This window comes from Chaetodon auriga, chromosome 18, assembly GCF_051107435.1.
Source record: "Chaetodon auriga isolate fChaAug3 chromosome 18, fChaAug3.hap1, whole genome shotgun sequence".
NCBI lineage: Eukaryota > Metazoa > Chordata > Actinopteri > Chaetodontiformes > Chaetodontidae > Chaetodon > Chaetodon auriga.
The window spans coordinates 8,566,920-8,585,502 of record NC_135091.1 but is presented as its reverse complement, the minus strand read 5'-3'; the positions used below and the strand labels follow the sequence as shown (position 1 = coordinate 8,585,502).

Genomic DNA, 18,583 nt, shown 5'->3' with positions numbered 1-18,583 from the left:
ATTCACTGTAATGTCACTACCTTGGAGGGATGGCCAGAGAGTTATACCTATTCTTTTCGTGTCTGTTTTAAGTGGTTATTATGCTTAACATCCATACTCAAGTTCTAAGAGAAGCCCATGCCCTGACAGCTGGGTGTGTGTGATGTTAACAACCTATTTCAAGGCTGTTTCTATTAAAGCACTTAACATGAATATGAGGTTGTATCACAAATAATTACATAACAAGCGCAAAATGATGAAATAAACTCCCATAAAGGGTCGGATTTTTGTGTGGCAGGTTAATCTTTTACATCTTACAAGCTGATGATTGAGTTTTAAGTTTCTCTCTTTCATGTGAAGATTGTCTGGTTTCTCTCCGTGGATAAAAAGGCGCATCAGAGCGCAGCGCGTCTCCGCTGACCTGATCCAGGAGGGGTTTCCCCAACTTTTTACGCAACCAGGACCGCTGATTGTCCGCCACCACGTCGTGTGACAGAAATCAGATCCGATACGGCCAAACAGGGTGATTCAGTTTCAACACACTGTAACACAGAAACGTTGCGGTTAAAGATGCCCTACCTCTGAATGTAACTTTGGCGATCCTGTCACCTCTTCCCCGAAGGTGAGCGACCGTCTTCAGGTGAACCATTAAAGACATCATTAGTCCACACTGGTCAGGGGAGTGTTTTCACTCCACGCAGATAAAACTTGAACCGGTTTGGTGCAATCTGTGTTTAGTGATCTTTAGGTGAGCTTCTCCTTGCGTCCGGACACAACAATCCTTTTTTTTCCATACGGGCAGCATGTGGAGGAGTTTGCGTTTTATTTTCTCATCTAACAGAAACACAAATGGTGAATTAATCACAGGCTCCAGTTAACATTCTGTCTCGCTCCGCGCTGCGTGGCTGCTGGGTCTGTCGCGCATCTCCGGGCTGGCACTTGGTTTTACTCTGCCAGTCGTGCAGGAAGGGCGGGGGGTGGGCTTCAGCTTCAGCGAGGGGATGGTGGATGCTCTAATTGTATATCAGATCAGTCCAGTCCTGGGATTTGAGAGAAATCTGCTTCCTCCTTTTCTCCATTAAGTAGAAATCCTCCTGGATGATTTAACAGATTTATATTCTTTACCTTCACTGCAGACTTAAAGAGGAATTTTAAATATATTCATCTATTTCACAGTAAATTCTTAAAGGATATGGATTGTACAACCTATGTAGCTTAATTACTAATGTCCTTTTAATGCTTGTCATATCCCATGATAAGACGATGATCTTCTAAAACTTAATGTATTTTAGGATTAAATCTTATTCTTTACAACAGATGCTGAATAAAAAACAGTTTCCAGGCATCTCCTTGTCCCCTTACAATGGGGTGAGGGTGAGGGCAAATTAGTGTTGCCAGTTGCTCCCTGTCTGATGCTGGGCAGTGGCTCTCCTCTCTGAGAACAGAAATCACATCTTACTGGAGGCTAAGGCGCTGTAAGCCATGTATCTGTTACAAGGAAAGACCAGCAGGGAGGCAGCTGTGCCGAGAGCCCTCAAAACTCCAGTCCAAGTACCTGTCAAGGTCCTGAGGGGGACCTCTAGGAGGAAAATGAAGGATAACTCACTGGTTCACCAGATGTTTCTACAATGACAAAAAGGTGAGGTCGAATTTCCTCCCCATGCAACATTTTTAATGATTTCATAACATATAAAAAGTCAAAAACTAAAGATGCCATCAGTTTCTTCAGGCGTGCTGCTATTTCCAGGAGCAGCACAGTTGCACTGATGGCAGCAGGGATCCTCTCCTCTGACAGCGCCGTGATGTTTCTGGTCCTCAACATCCTGGCAGCCACAGGAGCACACTCAGCACAGCTTACTGGTCCTGCCAAGATATGGAAGTGACTGTCAGACAGGACAGAAAATGGCCTCATGTGTTAATATATGCTGTGTGACAGCGCAGTGTGACACTTTGACATGTATACTGTCACTGTAGTTGAGTCCAAATGAGTTCAACAGCACCGCAGACTACATCCTGTTGTATTAGACTGCATTAGTTTTAGCAAGGTGTACCGAATAAACTGGCAACTGAGTGTATCTCTAAAGAGAGTCCAGGACCAATTTTCCCTGTACGCCTGGTGCTTCCATTTACTGAAACTGATAATTCAAGGTTTTTTCCTTCTCTAAACGAGAATTAGGGAAAGCTACAAAGACAATGAAAGAGCTGGTTCAGCAATTCATCATCTCTGTTTATGAGGGAGGAGAAGCACCAGCAGACATTAAAGACTGCATGTGTGTTTAAGAAAAATAGTTGCATCTTCAAACCTGGTTAGATGTTTACCACAAACAGCCTAAAGTGACACCTTTGGTTTACACAGATGACAAAGAAATGACATAAGAATCAAAGTAAAACTGCTGATGGAAGTGGAACTCAACACTCATTCTGCGTTAACACCATTCATCTAAACTCAGCCGGACAGTCACTCTGACTTGATACAGTTTATCAGCAGAGATGGCCTATTTCATCACAAGCATCCTGTCACCTCGCTTGGGGGAATTGTAGCAGAAGCTGACATAAATAACCTCAGGCATGTGTATAACAAGACAAGACACTGTGTACTTACTGTACTGAGCTGGCTGAAGTATCACCTCTCCCTCCCCTTCTGTGTGTGTGTGTGTATGTGTGTGTGTGTGTATGACAGTGTCTGTGCACATTTTGTGGGAGTAAGAGAAGCGAGACAACAATCTGCTTCGATAAGATTTTTTTTTTTAGGTTAGTTATAAAATGTATAACGTTTTGTGCTGACTCATGCACTATTGCAGGCTGCTGCAGTAGTGTGTGTGCGTGTGTGAGTGTATGTTTGTGTGAGTGAGAGAGAGAGAGAGAGAGAGAGAGAGAGAGAGAGAGAGAGAGAGAGAGAGAGAGAGTACCACAGACTCAATCACCACCAGTAATGAGTTTATGAAGCTAAGGCTTTCAGCGCAGGGACAATATAAAAAAGACAAACTGCAATTACTTTATTGACCCCTGGGGGCCCTGAAGATGATCACTGACACATCTATTGATCCTGTGGCAAATCTGGCCCCTTTTTTCAGTAATACATACCGAAAAACAGTCTGAGGAGCTTAGGTTGTTCTTCTTACAGAGCAGCCACTGTGTGGTGAAAACCCAGTTCAAATCCCAAATTTCCCATCTGACCTCCTCAGACTCTGACACTTTACAGTCATTCATGAATTCATTCATGAACAAGTGATGATTGAAATCTTTTCCCAGTGTAGATGAAGATCCTGGCCAACAGAGGGAGATGTTGGTCCAGATTAAAACTACCTACAGACAAGCGCACAAAGCCGTGTTTTGTCACTTGATGCTGCTTGAAGAGCCCATACAGACACATAGATCATTTATTAAGAACTCATTCACAGATCTAAGTCAAAACTCCCCATTCTTTCAGTGTGAATGAGAATATCACTGAGAGATTCACCTCTGAGCCGTGAAAGGAGAATGGATTCAGTAATTGCCCATCTGTCAGATTGCTGCTGGTCTTGTGGGACGTTTGCTGTTACAAGAAAAAGGTCAAGAGGTTTTAGAGCAGAGCCCACGAGAAAACCTGGAGAGCTCTCACATGCAGAAAGTCTGACTTCAGCGTGACTGTAGCCATGGGAAAAGAAACAAAGATTATTGGATGTTCAGTTTAAATGTCTACAGTATTTAATGCTGAAAGTTTACAGAACTTGTAATGGGTATAAATCAATGTGCCATCACAAGCGTGCATCATTAGCAGGAGCAGATCCTCAGATTCATTATCTTCACTATATGCTTTTTTTTTTAGCCTCACTGGAACACACAATCATATTAAAACAAACAAGTAATAACAAATCAAATATATTAGGCACATATTATTAAAAAGTCTTCCTAACAACATTTTACTACACACAGAATTTGAGATGAAACTTAATCTTTCCTGCTGCTGCTTTCTTGCGCACAGCTTTTAAAAACGTGGCTCGTTGCTCCATCTAGTGGTGAAATGACTTCTTTGGAAAATGGACGTAATTGTGCACTCTGTCTCCACAAATTAGCCCATTAGTTGGAGTCTTGGACGACAGCAGAGCTGTCTCACACCTGGTGAAGTGGTAGTGTCGTAGAAATCCACCTAAAGTGGACCAGTTCTGCAAAAAGAAGAGTGGAGCAGAAGAGGGCAGGTGGAGCTGGACTGCTTTAAAAAAACAGGCTTTAGATAAGAAACTATACTAACAGTAGAATTAAGATTCCAGTGCTCTTCAGAAGAAGAACACAGAGCCTGCATACATTCTTAAACCGTTAACAGATCCAAGAAGAGCTGATGTGGTTTTGAGCACGGGCAGCATGTTTTTCTGGTCCTCATCAGTTGCTTACACCCTGCAGTCTTGTTTCTCCCTCCACCTGCTACCAGACCTTCAGTTTTGGATGAAATCAGTGCCGCTCCCTGAAGAGGGAGACATTTTGTCAATTTTATTCGATCATTCTTTCCAAAAATCAATGACACCCTGCAGCCTCCCCGTGGGCCCGTTTAAAGATCTGAGCAGCATCAAGAAGGCGCCTTTGTAATGCGATGGAAAAATAGCATCTGAATAAAAGACATTGATGAGAGTCCGTAAGTCTTCATGCGTTTTCACAGCATTCTGATTCAATGTCCGTTTAAGACCACTTCAGAGGCTGTAATCACTTCTTTCAAATCGAGAAATCGACTGGAGGAGTTTATGGATCTGATTTGTTACTGTTTTTGAAACTTCATAAGTCCGACATTAAGAAGCCGCACGTTCACATTCACGGTGAAAAGCAGCAGCCCCATCGGAAGTGAGGAGGGGAGGGCTGGTGCGTCCCAGCCCTCTGCATCCATCGGGTGCGTCGCTCCGCAGCAGTAGCGCGCCACACTCACTATGGCTTTAGCCGCAAGCAGGACGCTCTTGGCGCTATTCGTTACGTTTTGCGCACCAGGATACGGATGGACAGGTAAAAAAAAAAAAGAAAAAAGATTCGTTTACTCTCTCCTGAGCAGGTGCACCGTTTGCATTAATGTGTTGTTGAGTTTGGTGGTTGTTGCTTTCTTCTCTTTGACCCAGTTTCAGTGATGAGGGACAGTTGGTGCAGCGTCTAACTTTGTGACGTGTGTCGCATCTTTAATGTAAATGTAATAATTTGTTCTCTGAGAGTTGATATCGTGATTTCTTTAAAGAAAAAAACCCTAGAGTGTGTGTACGTGCGTGCATGCCCGCGTGTGCGCGCGAGCCTTGAACGTTTCCACATCCCCAGTTGCAGATGTCATTTTTCATGAAAACGAAATAGCTTAATTGCAGCTACAACACGTTAAAATATCGAATTTCGAGTGTAAAGTTTGATTTATCATTTGTGAGAGAATGACTTAAAGTGAGCAATTAGAGCAAATAGAGAGTAACAGTGAAAGTACTGTCGCTGTTACTTTATGGGGGGAAAATGTGATGCCGGCCACTTAGCAGCAGTCATGGAACAAGTCCTTACCTCATACAGTAGGCACATCCTGGAGGAACCGTGATCAACAAGTGGAAGATGATGGCACATATCAGGCTGCATCATGAGAAAACAGTGCTGTGCTTTCTCACGAGGGCTATCATGACAAATTGGTGACTGATCTGGCTGATGGTGGAGATAAATGACCTGAAATTAAGTTTCATGGGAGAATAGAAGTGGTTTCTGTCACGCTCCCTCTGGATAGAGTGGCTTTGCTGCATGCTTTGAATGTTATATCAATCATCAGCTGTTAGGGATGGGTGAAATACTCCTGATAGCAAAATGCTTTTTATCCACTAGAAAGTTTATTTTTCAATTTTGAATTTATTTTGCAAATTTACATCAGATGGGCGCAGGCTTTCTGACAGGCAGAGACCGCAGCAGTTGTAAAATCATTTTTCAGGGAACGAAGCCCACATTCTCCAGACAGTGTAAATATCCAAAATATCAAAAGTGCCATAAAGCCAGAGGAGTTTTGGAGGACAGTAAGTGAACCCTTTTGACTGAGTTTAAAGGCCAGATTACAGCCAGCCTTTCTTTTTTTCTCCTCTTTACTCCAACATAGTCAGTGCACTTATATTGTCAGTTGATCTGTAAGCACTTAGCGCATGAGGTCATTGCTTTCTCTGCATATAGGCAGCTGCTATTTGTTGTGGTCTTTTCCTCTGAGTCGTTTTCTTTTCCGTCTTTTAGGAAGCATTTTCAGCGCCGCGCTTTTTCTGCAACACCCTGCTCCACATTCATTCACTTATACACATTCACACCTGGGAGCTACTTAATGCAGCTACAGTTCACTGCTGTGGGCCACTGAGCGGCTCCGCTGGAGCAGTCTGGAGGTAAATGCCTTCCCCTCGGGCATTTTGACAGTAGTTGCTAAGGGAGAGGAGGGTGTTACTCATTAACTTTCTCCACTCACATGTCATCAGCTTGGCAGTCCAAACTTCTTCACGATTCAATTCAGCGGTGGCTGAAACTGGGCCCGTGGGAATATCTGGACACCTAGGCGGGAGCAGTGCAAATAGAGAGGACTGAAACATTGTGTATTTGGATAATAAATAATGTCAACTTCTTCCATGCAGCCATAGTCCATCAACTCCTGGAGAGTGTAGAGAGTAATTGGGACAGAAAGCGAGGGGAAAGAGGGAATCATGTCCTTGCAGGCCAGTGGAATTTAATTTGTCTGCCCCACTTAACATGCTGCAATCCTGCAGCAGCACCTCATGACAGACATCACAGAAAGCCCTCAGAATCAGGAATTTCATAACTTGAACTTTTTTTGCATTGCTAACATGACAGTTACAGAGGTTTAGATGCAGCAATATTTGGAATATATTCTCAACACTAGGTGCATTTGATCGCCAGTCAAAGCTTGACCCAGCACCCTCACCCACCTGCAGCTTGGCTGCCCGTCAAACTCGGCAGCGATGACATGTCTCGTGTCATGATGTCATCTCTAACCACCGTTCGATTTGTTTAAACAAGCACCACCTGGGCCATGATCACACCTGTCACAGCTCAGGAGACGTCAGCATACTAAGTGTGTTGCAGGAAGATATGGCATAAACTAACAGTGTGAGACATCAATCCTCATCAGTGAGGTGATATTTGAAACATTTGGGAAGTCTTTAGGGTCAAGGAGTGAGCTTGTGACCACCAACTTTGAAATGCAGAAATATGTTTTTAGACTCTACTTGTACTGGCCGGCTTCTGTGTGTAGGTGTCATATGTCATAAATGTCATGTTTGTGAGTAGTCCCAAGCTAAACAATTACTCACCCTTGGTTGTCGCTTTAAATAAAAATGCATTCTTAGTCAGTTAAGCTGGTTAAATGAGGCTTAACCTCCATCAATAAAATGACTGCATCTCGGCTGACAGTCTGGTGATTGATGTGACGTTGTGACTGACTGAAGTCAGAGGTCAACAACCATCTATGATCTCAGTCCGGTGTGTCGGCTTTATGACAATACTGTTTACTGGAGCGAGTTTACTGACGGTCAGAGGTGAGGAGGTAAAGACTGACAGAGGTGCTACAAGGTGCTCGTATCCCCTGGCAAGATTTGACACCAACCCCCCACTTACGGCGTAGGGTCCGCGTAGGGGTCTGCGTCGACGGCGTAGGTACGGCGTCGCCGCGACGCAGAAGCCTAAACCAAGCTTTAGATGAATCTGTGTTCTGAAGAGCGAACCCAGAATCTGATCGCTTGGAAGGGATATTTTGACATTTTTGGAAATGTCATTCACTTTTTTGCTGAGACCACTCCTAATCCTAACCAAAGGAAATATAATGTGAATTAGTGAGCCAGGCTGTTAGTTCAGTCTTTATGTTAATCTAAGATGACCATCTGATGACTGTAGCTTCAGATTTAGCGCACAGACACGAAGGTGATATCTGTTTTTTTTGCCTCCACCTTAATAAAATTACAGTGAATTGAATTTTGTTTGTGGGACTTCAAACATAAAAACATCTCTTTCCATAATGTCCTGGTTACTCGTGATAATCCACAGAACATGCTGTCAACAGCGTTCGTAGGACTGTTTCTTTGAGAGAACATATTTGCAATCAAAGCTGTTGAAAGCGACGTCTGTGAATTGTCCAGATTAACATTGTTAACATTGAGCTCCAAGTGAGATTGTATTGAATTTAATTTTGTTTGGAATTTTTGTTTGAAATCTCAGAGATGGTCTCAGGTGGTTGAAATGTGATTCACATCCCAAAGCTGACGATGCAGCTCAATCTGACCAGTGAGACAGAGTTTTAAGTTTGTTCCTCCTACAATAATACAGGTAAGTTAAGAAAAATAGACAGATAAGATAAAACTTTGTTAATCCCGCACATGTTGTCTTCACATATCCTCAATAGTAACAAAAAGCATAAGGAAGGCTCAGCACAGTAACACTGCACAGACATCTTTGAGGTTTGGTCTCTCGAATGCTTGTTGTGCTGCAGTGATCAAAAAAAGATCAAGATCAACAACAGGAAAGTGGAAATTTCTACATCATTTGCCTCCAGCACAGAAAAGACACCTCAGTCATTGTGTGCATGCCTTTGTTGTAGCCATGACAGCAAATTATTTTATTATCTAAGCACCTACAGACAGATGTGACTTCAGTCTTACGGAGTGAACAGTCCGTAAGCCTCCTCTACCTTGCTAGCCCCTCTACTCACATACACATTCACTGGTGATGGTGGTTATTGATGGGAGTTTGTGGAAGAGGACAGTTATTAGGGGTTAATGGGGTGAGCGGGGGGTCAGCGTCTGTGATTTTGGGGCGAGGTGAGAAGGTGCTCTTGTTAAAGTGGAGCACATTGCAGTTGCATGAGCGCAAGTATTTTCTAGAAGAGTTTTACAGGACTAGTCCTTTGACCTCAGGGCTTACCTGCATATGCTTCTTGTACAACCAACACATGCACGTACACGTGTGTCTGTCTGTCCGTCCGTCTAACACAGGCCATCACTCTCTCTGTCACACACACACACACACACACACACACACACACACACACACACACACACACACACTCTTTTTTATCAAAAAAGACACTGACATAATGACCCTCAGGCACTGCCCTCATTCTTCGCATACTTAATACTTTCCACTGTCTAACTCAGTCCTGCTCAGTCTGCCTGTCTTTCCATTTCACATTCGCAAACACAGCATAGAAAATGTTATATTATTGCTGTGGTTTCCCATGGCAATGCCCTGAAACAAAGCCTCCCTCCGAAGGATTATGATGTTACAATCACTCAGCTGCTTCACAAACTGTTTATTCTCAAGCAGCAATCATGCATCTGCGGCGTTCGAAGGAGTCTTGATTTAATCAGAAATATCTGGTTTGCCCTTGGATCGTAAATTTCCTAAGAGGCGGAATTGCAAGATGATGTCTGGACAGAGGAGCAGATCCCTTCCTACGTAATACACGGTCTTAATGGAAACAAGGTGGAAGTGATTGAAGTGTGTCCAGACTTGTGTCAGTGGAGTCTGCCGCAAACAGCTGACTGTTGACTGACTGACTCCTGACTCCATTAATGAGAAAGACCCTCACAGTCCTTAATGCACGATATGATGAGACCCCGCCACCAGCACGGCGCTATCTAGAATTCACAGAAACATCAATGAGACGATCTTTCAACACGTAATAAAAGTTAAGCAGAGGCAACATTGTAGGCCTCCGAAGACCTCTGACCATCTGTAAACTGCAGCGCACAAGACCAGAGTGGTAATTATTCCTAAATGTGAAAAGTGAGAGTGCAGATCCAGCTGGGTGCACACCTGCAGATAACAAGAATTCAGAGTAATGAAGTGATTTTGTGACGATGCTAAACTGAAACTGCTGCTGTAAACCTTTGGGGAGCACAGGCAGTCATAAGAACCAGCTGTTTCTGAGATGCACAGACAATGCCGACAATTATATATGTCAGCGATGAACGACCAGCATGCTAATAAACCTCACACTAGTGTTGTCGAAGTACTGCATATTCTCTCCATTTAGTCAATATTTGAATACTTTCTATTTGGATTGCAATTCAAAGCTGCTGTCATCAATATGTTTGTGCTAACAATGGATTAAATGACACATCATCACCAGACTCAGTTCCCCTCAGCTCTTTGGAGTATTTTAGCATCTTTCAACGGAGCTAAAACGAGAGTAAATAACTTGTCACGTAATCACTGTTACTGTTATGCCGACACTGCTTTTTGGTGTTGTTGATCGAACTAAGATTCAATATTCATGCATGTTTTTAAGTAAAAGCTGTATAACCACTTGATAAAAGTGGTTGATTGTTTGACTTTGAAGAGAGCAAAACAATTAAATCCACAGACACTGATCAAGCTATTTATGTCAGGGTTATGAACAAGGATTAAGCCCTTTTCTTTGGAGTCAGCCGAGGGTTTAGCATCCATTCAAGCCTCTCAAGTGAGCTATTTGGGATCTCTCGAGTGGTTGTTTGTTATTTTTCATCTATGAATTCTTCTCTGGGGCTTTTTAGAGATTAAAGATTTCTTTCTTTAAAACAAGCTGAATTCACAATTTTATGTCGCATTAAAGTCACACTCAATGCATTACTTCATTACTGGGGTGTAATGTTGGCCTGTTGGATAATTGTGCCGTCACCCCTACATTGCATTAATCTAGCATGCAGACCAAAAGAATAGCAAAGAGGCAGTGGTGGTTGCTGTTTTCTGTGTTTTGTTTTGAGTGAATCTAGCCAAGAGGGAGACTCAGGATTGCTTATTGTCCTGAGCCTTTAGCATCCAAGCAAACCCTCATTTATTTATTTAACCACCAAACTAGTTGGTGTTTTTCAGGGCTGCCTTACACATAAGTTTATGCTTCATGAGAATCAGAGTTTCTTTAAATGCCAAGTATAATAAATACGAAAGAAGTTGCACTGGTGGCACTGAAGAGGAACAGCTTACATACGTAGCTTGACAGTCGACCTGCCACATTGTGCCGGAGCGACAGACCTTTACAATAAGGGACAAAGACTGTTAAAATAAACTTTACATGCATGAAATTTAACCTGACGTCACTTGTTTTGCAGCAGAGAAGCCCCTGCGGCCACACAATGGGAAACAGACATCTGTGGACAAGGGCCTGAGGGAGAGCTGGGAGCCTTCTATCCATCTGGATGGAAGACCTGTGGACCGCTTCGTCATCAGCTCCAGCAAACCCACGAGGTCTCACCGCTTCACTAAAGTGGGAAAGGACAGTCGCTCTCATCTACTGGAGGATGTAGGTAAGGCAGAAGCAGAGAGACAGTTAAAAAGAGGGTGAGAGCAAAACGAGGATGGGAGATGTTTGAGATTGAGTGAGGCGAACGAATCGAGTGGGAGCTAATGAGTGTCTTTCTGAGGGATCTGGACAAGAACATAATTCAGAGGAAAATAAATAGACAGAAAGCAAGAGAAAGAGGTTTGGCTTAAACTGTGGAGAGAGCTTTCAGATCATGGAGTTCTGCACTTTCTCAAGGCAAGGGCCAAGAATGAGGAGAGGATGAGCAAAGCTGTCTACAAAGCAGAGGCGCCAGGAGCTGAGGTGTACGCACACACATGTGAGTGTGTGTGTGTGTATGAGTGATTTTTATCAGTGGATTAGTTCATCATTGGCTGTCATATGCGCTGTCATCCAAGTTTGCCAGAAAGAGAGAAAGAGCATGACTGGTGATCGTCATCCCAGCTCAGCAGACTTTGGTTATTTTGGGTTTTAGATTATTTTTAGGTCTTAACAGCGTCTCTGGTAATTCCTAATTCCGCCTTGTAAAACATAAGACAGGTCTTTATGTTTCTATACACATACAGTTAGCAGTGTTGACACAGTCTAGCCTGCTTTTGTCATTATTCCATTTTCCTCTGTCCTTGGCTTCTTAGAGCCATACTTCATCAGCGGCTCAAAGTCTGCAGCCAACCCTTCTTTTCCACATCCAAACCCAGCCCAGCTCCTATAACCCAGTCCCCTGTGTTGTGGTCACTTTTGTGTGTGTGCAACATGTGAGTGTTTGGTGGTGATTGTGGTGGAGGATAGGGTGGTGCCAAGTGTTGAAGTCATACATTGTCTTGTATGTCAGTGTGTTCAAACATGCATCTATAGATGCTTTCATGTGTGTTCATGTGTGTGTCTGTGTCGCCCAGTGTGCGCTGTGGCGGCGGCCTTGTGGTCTCTGCAGCTCCGGTGCAGTTTGCCATAAATCTCTGGCAACCAAGCAGCGTCTCAGTGTTGCCTTTCCAGAAATTTCTTGGAGATCATATGTTGTTCCCTCAGCAGCATGAGAGCAGCATCAGTTGTCATAAATAACACTATGCTGTTTGCCTGCACATCATTAATGTGTCTGGCCAGACGCTGTTAAAACAACAAAGATGGAGAGAGGACTGTATTAGGAGCTACAGGAAGCAAGATGGAGAGCAAAGGAAAAGGGGATAAGCAAATCATTCATATGTAAAAGATTACCTGCTTCACAAAAAAATGAAATAAAATAACATTTCCACTTGAGCATGTCCCCGGCAGGTGGAAATGATTTGGTAAATCTGAGTTTCTTTTAAAATTCCCCAAATTTACTGCTTGCTTACCAGTTTCTACTGGAAACATAATGTCACCAGATATCCTGTGTTTTTGTTTCTTTTCCCTTTTTTAGACCCTGAATGGGTTAACCTGGATGGCTTTGCTGTGCTGGGCGGTGCACCTGTCAGCAACTCATCATCAGGTAAACCTGATCTCAAGGCAGCTTTACCAACTACGCACCGGAGTGGTGTGTCTCAGTTAAGAGCCGCACATGTAAAACTATCTGGTTAAGTCCATTAAAAGCGGTTTGCTTAAATTATCTGCTGTCATCATGAGAATAAAAGGAACCAGCGAAGCTAATGTGAAGATGATTCACTGGGCTATGTCTCGGGGCGACAGTCTCATTTTCCCTCATTCCTTCACATGTTCTGTCCCTATGGGATCAGTGGGGAAAAACACTTAGTTGTCTCTGACTCATAGAGCCCCACATATTTAGCAAGATATGTTTTTCTTGTAGGTGATCCAAATTTAACATCTATTTTAGTTTTGTGGCTTTTAATGGTGGACACCGCGTTAATTAGCACACATTTGCCCGTCACTGCTTTCAACAGACAGTGAAATGAAGGGAAATTTCAGGGAAAAAGTGATTTAAGTGAACTCTGTGGATATATTTATGAGCGAGCAAACACCCGATAGGTCAAGAAATAGAAAATTAACTGCTAATTATGCAATTATGACATTTTTGATTGATAATTAAAAGTCATTTATCAAGCAGCATTTCTACACATCTGCTGCTTTTAAATTCTCAATTGTGGAGATTTAAAAAAAATTCTTCTGTTTTATGGTATTGTTAATTTAATACCGTTCATTTAATAGAGTTAAAAATACTGTTAACACAGCTCTAATATTTATCTAAACTTTATGTAAGCTCTTTAAATGAAATTAGATGGTCCTCTTGTATGTTTCCAATCAAGCACACTTAAGAAGCCTATGAGCTTCACACTAAACTTTAAGTAAATTAAGTTTTCATTATGTGTTTATTCCTGTGCAGTGTCATGAGGCATTTGGACATTTCAGCATATGCCATGTAAACACACCAGACTACCACAGGGCTAACGAAATAGACACGGGTAGACTCGTGATCATACCGCGCCCTCTCCAAACCGCTTGACTTGGCATGTCATTGTACTATGGCAGGGAACACGGAGCATTGAAAATCCATTCAAATTCCATACTGAAAGAATCAGGACCAGCAATTGAACCCAGGACCTTCTTGCTGTGAGGCGACAGTGCTAACCACTGAACCACCATGCTGCTCTGGAGTTTCAGTTGTATTTGTTTGAGACAGAGCTGCTCTGGAGACACAGCTAATCATATTTGTTGAGTGAAACCTCAGTGAAGGGAGCCAAACAACCACTGTGTTTCTGGCAAAATAATGCTAGAATGAAAACCAGTGAAAAGGAAGGGGCAAAAGGACATATGTAGCATGTTATGAAGCACACTTGCTCCCAACCATAAAAATGCTTATGTTAGAATTACAGTAGCTGAAGTTATCTAGCTAGCTACTAAGCTATTTTAATGATGCCAGTTAACATTCCAAGTCATGACACTAGCTGGTAGCCCTGTCGGCTAATTGATTGACAGCAATGAATACATGTTGTGTGTGTTTTCATATTTTTCACTGTTAGGGACAAATTTATTATATCTGCCATTGTTTGTATAATAAACAATACACAACCACACAGAACAGTTTTGACCATTAGCTGTTAATGGCCAGCAGCCAAGCAAACGTTAGCAACTGTTTTAACTTAACAATTAGGTTATGTTGTGTTTTAGGTTAGCTAAATAGCTCACTTAACAAATCAAGTTATGTATACTATCAAAACAGAATTATTGTTATTATTGTCAGTTGAAGTTAGCTCACTAACTTTGCCAATTTAGGCTAAATTAAGTATCTGTGTCCAGAAGCTCTGCCACTGAGATTTGTTTGTATAATAGACAACAACACAGATTAACATGACAATTTTTTTACAGTCAGCTGATTATACTGTCTATCAAACAAAAATGCCAAACAATAGCACTACTATAAAGCAAGCGCAATTGCAGCAATTAGCTTAATTAGCTCAGTAAACATTTGTTATTTACTAATGCTATGCAAGCTAATAACCTATGACTAATTGAAGAATTAAGGCAAACAAATGAAGACATTGGCATTATTCATACGGAGCAACTATAAATGCTGACAACTGACAATGCCCGTCTAATCTTACTTTATCATTTAAGTTAACGACAGCTAATTTAGCCGGTTTACTACTGTGTTAATTTATAGCCTGGCAAGATAATGAATAAAGGCCTTGGTGCTGTACTTTTGTATTTGGACTGAGGTTGTGTCTACGCTATATGGGTTTGTCAGTTTGCTGACTTTGTCTCTGACAGTTGAGGCTAAATTGATATTTTCTGCCTCCAGTAAAGCTCTACCACTGAGTATGTTTGTATAAATTAAACTGTGGCTAAACTGAGAAATGTACTCCACCGTGAGACCCAGACTTAAGCAGTTTATGTTTGCAAAGTTTAGATTTGTGTTTGAGGGTGGATAAAAGCCTTGCTCTCCTCAGCTAGTTTTTGAAGAGGGAGTAAGCACACAACATTCTTCATCATCGGCCCGAAAACGCTGAGGTGGGTCTCCATCATGTCCACCCAAAGTGGGGCCTGCGGTCAAAAGTTGGCCCTCCATAAGGTCCGATTTGGCCCAAAAGATGTTTCTAGTGAGAAAAAAAAAAAAAAAACCTAATTAAAAAAATTCCAATAGAAATTGACACTTGTGCTGTTTTATATTTGTGGGTTAGAAATGCTCTTTAAATATGAAGGGTCCCTAATTACCAAAATCAGTGCATGTTGGGCAGAGTGACTCTTTTGGCTCGAAGTCAGTGAATATAGGGAAGTCTGTATCATGCTATCATTTTGCATCAACATTAAAATACAATCGGTGTTTGCTTTTGGCCCGTGGCCGACCATGAAGCTTCAGTTTTGGCCCTCCAAGGGAAAAGGTTTGGGCACCCCTGGTCTGCCCTGTAAGGGTGGTATGTTTGTCTGTCTGGATGCCAGACTCTTAGCACCTTGGACCATCGAACTTCCAGGAAAAGACAGAAAGGATCTGGCAGTGAGAGCATAGTGGAGTCAATGGTTTTGTGGTCCGCGGCATGGTGACTTGGGCCAAACTATGCACTATGAAAGTTTTCCAGAGAGAAAAAAAGGAGGAAGAAAGAAAATGAGGAAAAGAAGAAGTCGGCTGATTAAAACCAAATGTGATTTTTAAAAGTCATCTAGCACGAGGAGAGACAATCAAACAGGTACAGTGGATATGAGACAGCAGATTGGCCCGTGTTAGTGTTATTCTTGAAAGCGATATCACAGTGGGAGTCGAAAATGGCTGAAATATGTACAAAGTGCAGACAAAATATAACATACTGTATCATATATATGTTATTGCTGGGTAGTAATTCAATTCTTTCACCTGAAGACTGCCCCTACTCTACTTCTGATTGGCTCTGGCTATGATATTTTTTTTTTTTTAACATTTCCAAAGAACTATATAACTCTAACCCTAACTAAGCAATGAAAACTAGCCAATCAGAGGCAGAGTAGAGTGGGTAATTGTGAAATGTGGTTGGGGGAAAAAAAAAAATCAGACCTTTCAATTTTAATCTGTGTTTTCAGATAATTTTACCACATAGTGGTAGTATACTGTAACTTTGACATAATCATGTCGGCTCAATGTTGGCAAGTTTCTGCCAATATATTTCAGGGAATTTTAAATCAGTGGATATCAATGACAGTCACATTTGAATTTTAAGAAGCTGTTTCAGAAGCAAGCATGTGTGCAAAACTCACTTCATACTATGTACTAACAACGGAACAACTAAAGCAAGTGTGGATCAGAACTATGTTATCTGATGTAAATTAAATAAAACAAGCAGCAACACTGGTGGTGAGTTCAATTTTGATGCTTTCATTTGTTATTATGATGGCACGTTTAATTAAAGTTAAATACAATTGCTACCAATTACATCTTTAACAGTCACACAAATGTTACAGACGGTTTACTGTCATGTTTCCAGACAGACCAGAGGAACATACACACCAGATTATCCAAGAAAATTGCACAGGTGCAGAAGAGTCTTGGAGAGAAAGATTTGACATGCTGAGAGGAAAAGCAACAACAGTTGCTGCATTACCAGACAGCCAATTGTGCAGATCCAAAGGGGAGAAATCTACTCAGCTGTGCTGGCAGGATAGAGGGAAGGATGGAGACAGAAAGCGGGAGACTTAAGACCCAAATGAAGAGCTCCAAGTCTTGCTGACACAAACTTCCTGCCTCTTCCTGGGAGCTTTTCTGGTGTGCATTAATACTGCTCTTCATATCCTCTTTGCCTAATCTTCGTTTTCCACCGCACACATAGTGTCATGGTGGAAGACCCTTTTTCACTAAAACTCTCCCCTTTTAAGTCTTACCAGAGAAAACTGCTTGGGTGTGGTGGCCTTTCTTGGAAGACTGTTCTCATTTGGCCCACCCTACCTTTTCGTTGGACAGGGAAACCCTACATCGCAGTATTTTTTTTGTTAATACAACCTCTTTGAATTTTGTCAAATCTTACTTTGTTACATCAGCTGACATGTCAGTACTCACCCAGCTGTGCATGTAGCTATCCTAATGGGAAACAGGGCAGATTCTTCTCATCTGACTGTGATTATGAGAAACGGATAAATGAGGGATAGAGGGAAGAGAGGAAAGAAAGAAGACAGAAGAGCAGGAGAGACAGAGGATTTTTTGTGATATTGCCAATGTTATCGCTCAGCACTGCAACCAGATGAGGGGATTGTCTGGCTGTCTGAGTGAATGTCTGAGTCATTGTCCAAGATGGAGCCACTGCTGAGCTGGGATTAAAGCAGGAAACAGGACACCAGAAGTTGGAGCAGATGATGGTGGACATGGTGGGATTCCACAACATATCCCTTTTGTGACAACTGGGCATGTTTGCTTATTTACTGTCACTGCCAGATGAAAGTGGCATCTACTTTTGTGTTAAATGCTGACTGATGAGTGGAGCAATTATGTTCAATGATTTTCCATGGCAGTTGCCCCAAAGGCAAATCCAGCACACAGCACAGATTATGAATGAACTACGGGGTCATAGAGGTAAGATGAACTCTAGTGCACTCTGACTTTTCTCCTCTGTCCACCAACAGGTCCAGCCAGGTCTCCGCAAACTGCTGCCAGAAATCAGCCCTCTGTACAGCGAGCCACCAGGGTGGACAGAACAGCTCACCCATTGGGCACGTCTAATACCAGGACACACAGGAGGGCCCCTCAGTCTTCCTCAGGTCCCAGACAGCCTGAGAGAGCTTTGGCTGGAGCCCCCCCACTGGAAAGGAGACGCCAACACTACACCAAGCCTCAATCTGACCAGAGAAACCGAAACGCACACAAACTAAGTAAGAGGACCCACATTTTACACTCTTACCCATTAGATTAAAGAGCCAAAGCTCTTATAAAATATGATGCTGAAAAAAGACTGGCAGCCTCCAAACTATGTGATTTTCTTTTATTTCCTTAAATGAAAATTAGCTAAATGTATACATTTTGTGTGTACTATCTTTAGTGTCCATAGTGTAAACCCTGGCCGTGCCTGGTATCCCTTTCTATTCATAGCATCTGAGTCCGTTCATGTGGTGTCACTGCAGGCACAGAAAACCCCGGGCCAGAGCGTATCTGTCAACAGACCAGTCGCAACCAAAACAACCACACCAGGTATCTGCAAGTTCATAGAGAATCACTGCATTCCTCTACACATGTATCTGTCTTTTTTTTTTTTACATTGGTTGTCAGGTCAGTCAGATCAGACATTTTTGTCTCCATGTCTTTGTGTGTGTATGTGTGTGCTGTCCAGAGCCTCCAGAGTATGAGGCCCAGGACATCAGTGTCAGAGTCATGTCTCCTCAGTCAGTCCTTGTCTCCTGGGTTGACCCCGCTGTTGAGATGGAAAAAGTCACCCCCGGGGTATCCAGGTGGGATCTGTTAAAGTGTTTGTGTCTGTTAATATG

General features: G+C 42.4%; 2 protein-coding genes across 14 annotated transcripts in view; one reads left to right on the top strand and one right to left on the bottom strand.

Moving 5' to 3' along the window:
* The window catches only part of otofa (otoferlin a), a 71,058-nt gene extending 70,107 nt beyond the window's left edge, over positions 1-951 (bottom strand). For all 13 annotated transcript variants that reach the window (XM_076756808.1, XM_076756809.1, XM_076756816.1 and 10 more), the window contains exon 1: positions 559-951. In XM_076756808.1, the coding sequence (XP_076612923.1) occupies positions 559-640 (82 nt within the window). In that variant the 5' untranslated portion in view covers positions 641-951. The remainder of the gene's footprint in view (positions 1-558) is intronic.
* A 3,923-nt stretch (positions 952-4,874) lies between these two features.
* fndc1 (fibronectin type III domain containing 1) overlaps positions 4,875-18,583 on the top strand; it is a 34,500-nt gene continuing 20,791 nt past the window's right edge. The window contains exons 1-6 of the mRNA XM_076755559.1: positions 4,875-4,947; positions 11,028-11,222; positions 12,615-12,683; positions 17,729-17,974; positions 18,192-18,290; positions 18,430-18,547. Coding sequence (XP_076611674.1) covers positions 4,875-4,947; positions 11,028-11,222; positions 12,615-12,683; positions 17,729-17,974; positions 18,192-18,290; positions 18,430-18,547 — 800 coding nt within the window. The remainder of the gene's footprint in view (positions 4,948-11,027; positions 11,223-12,614; positions 12,684-17,728; positions 17,975-18,191; positions 18,291-18,429; positions 18,548-18,583) is intronic.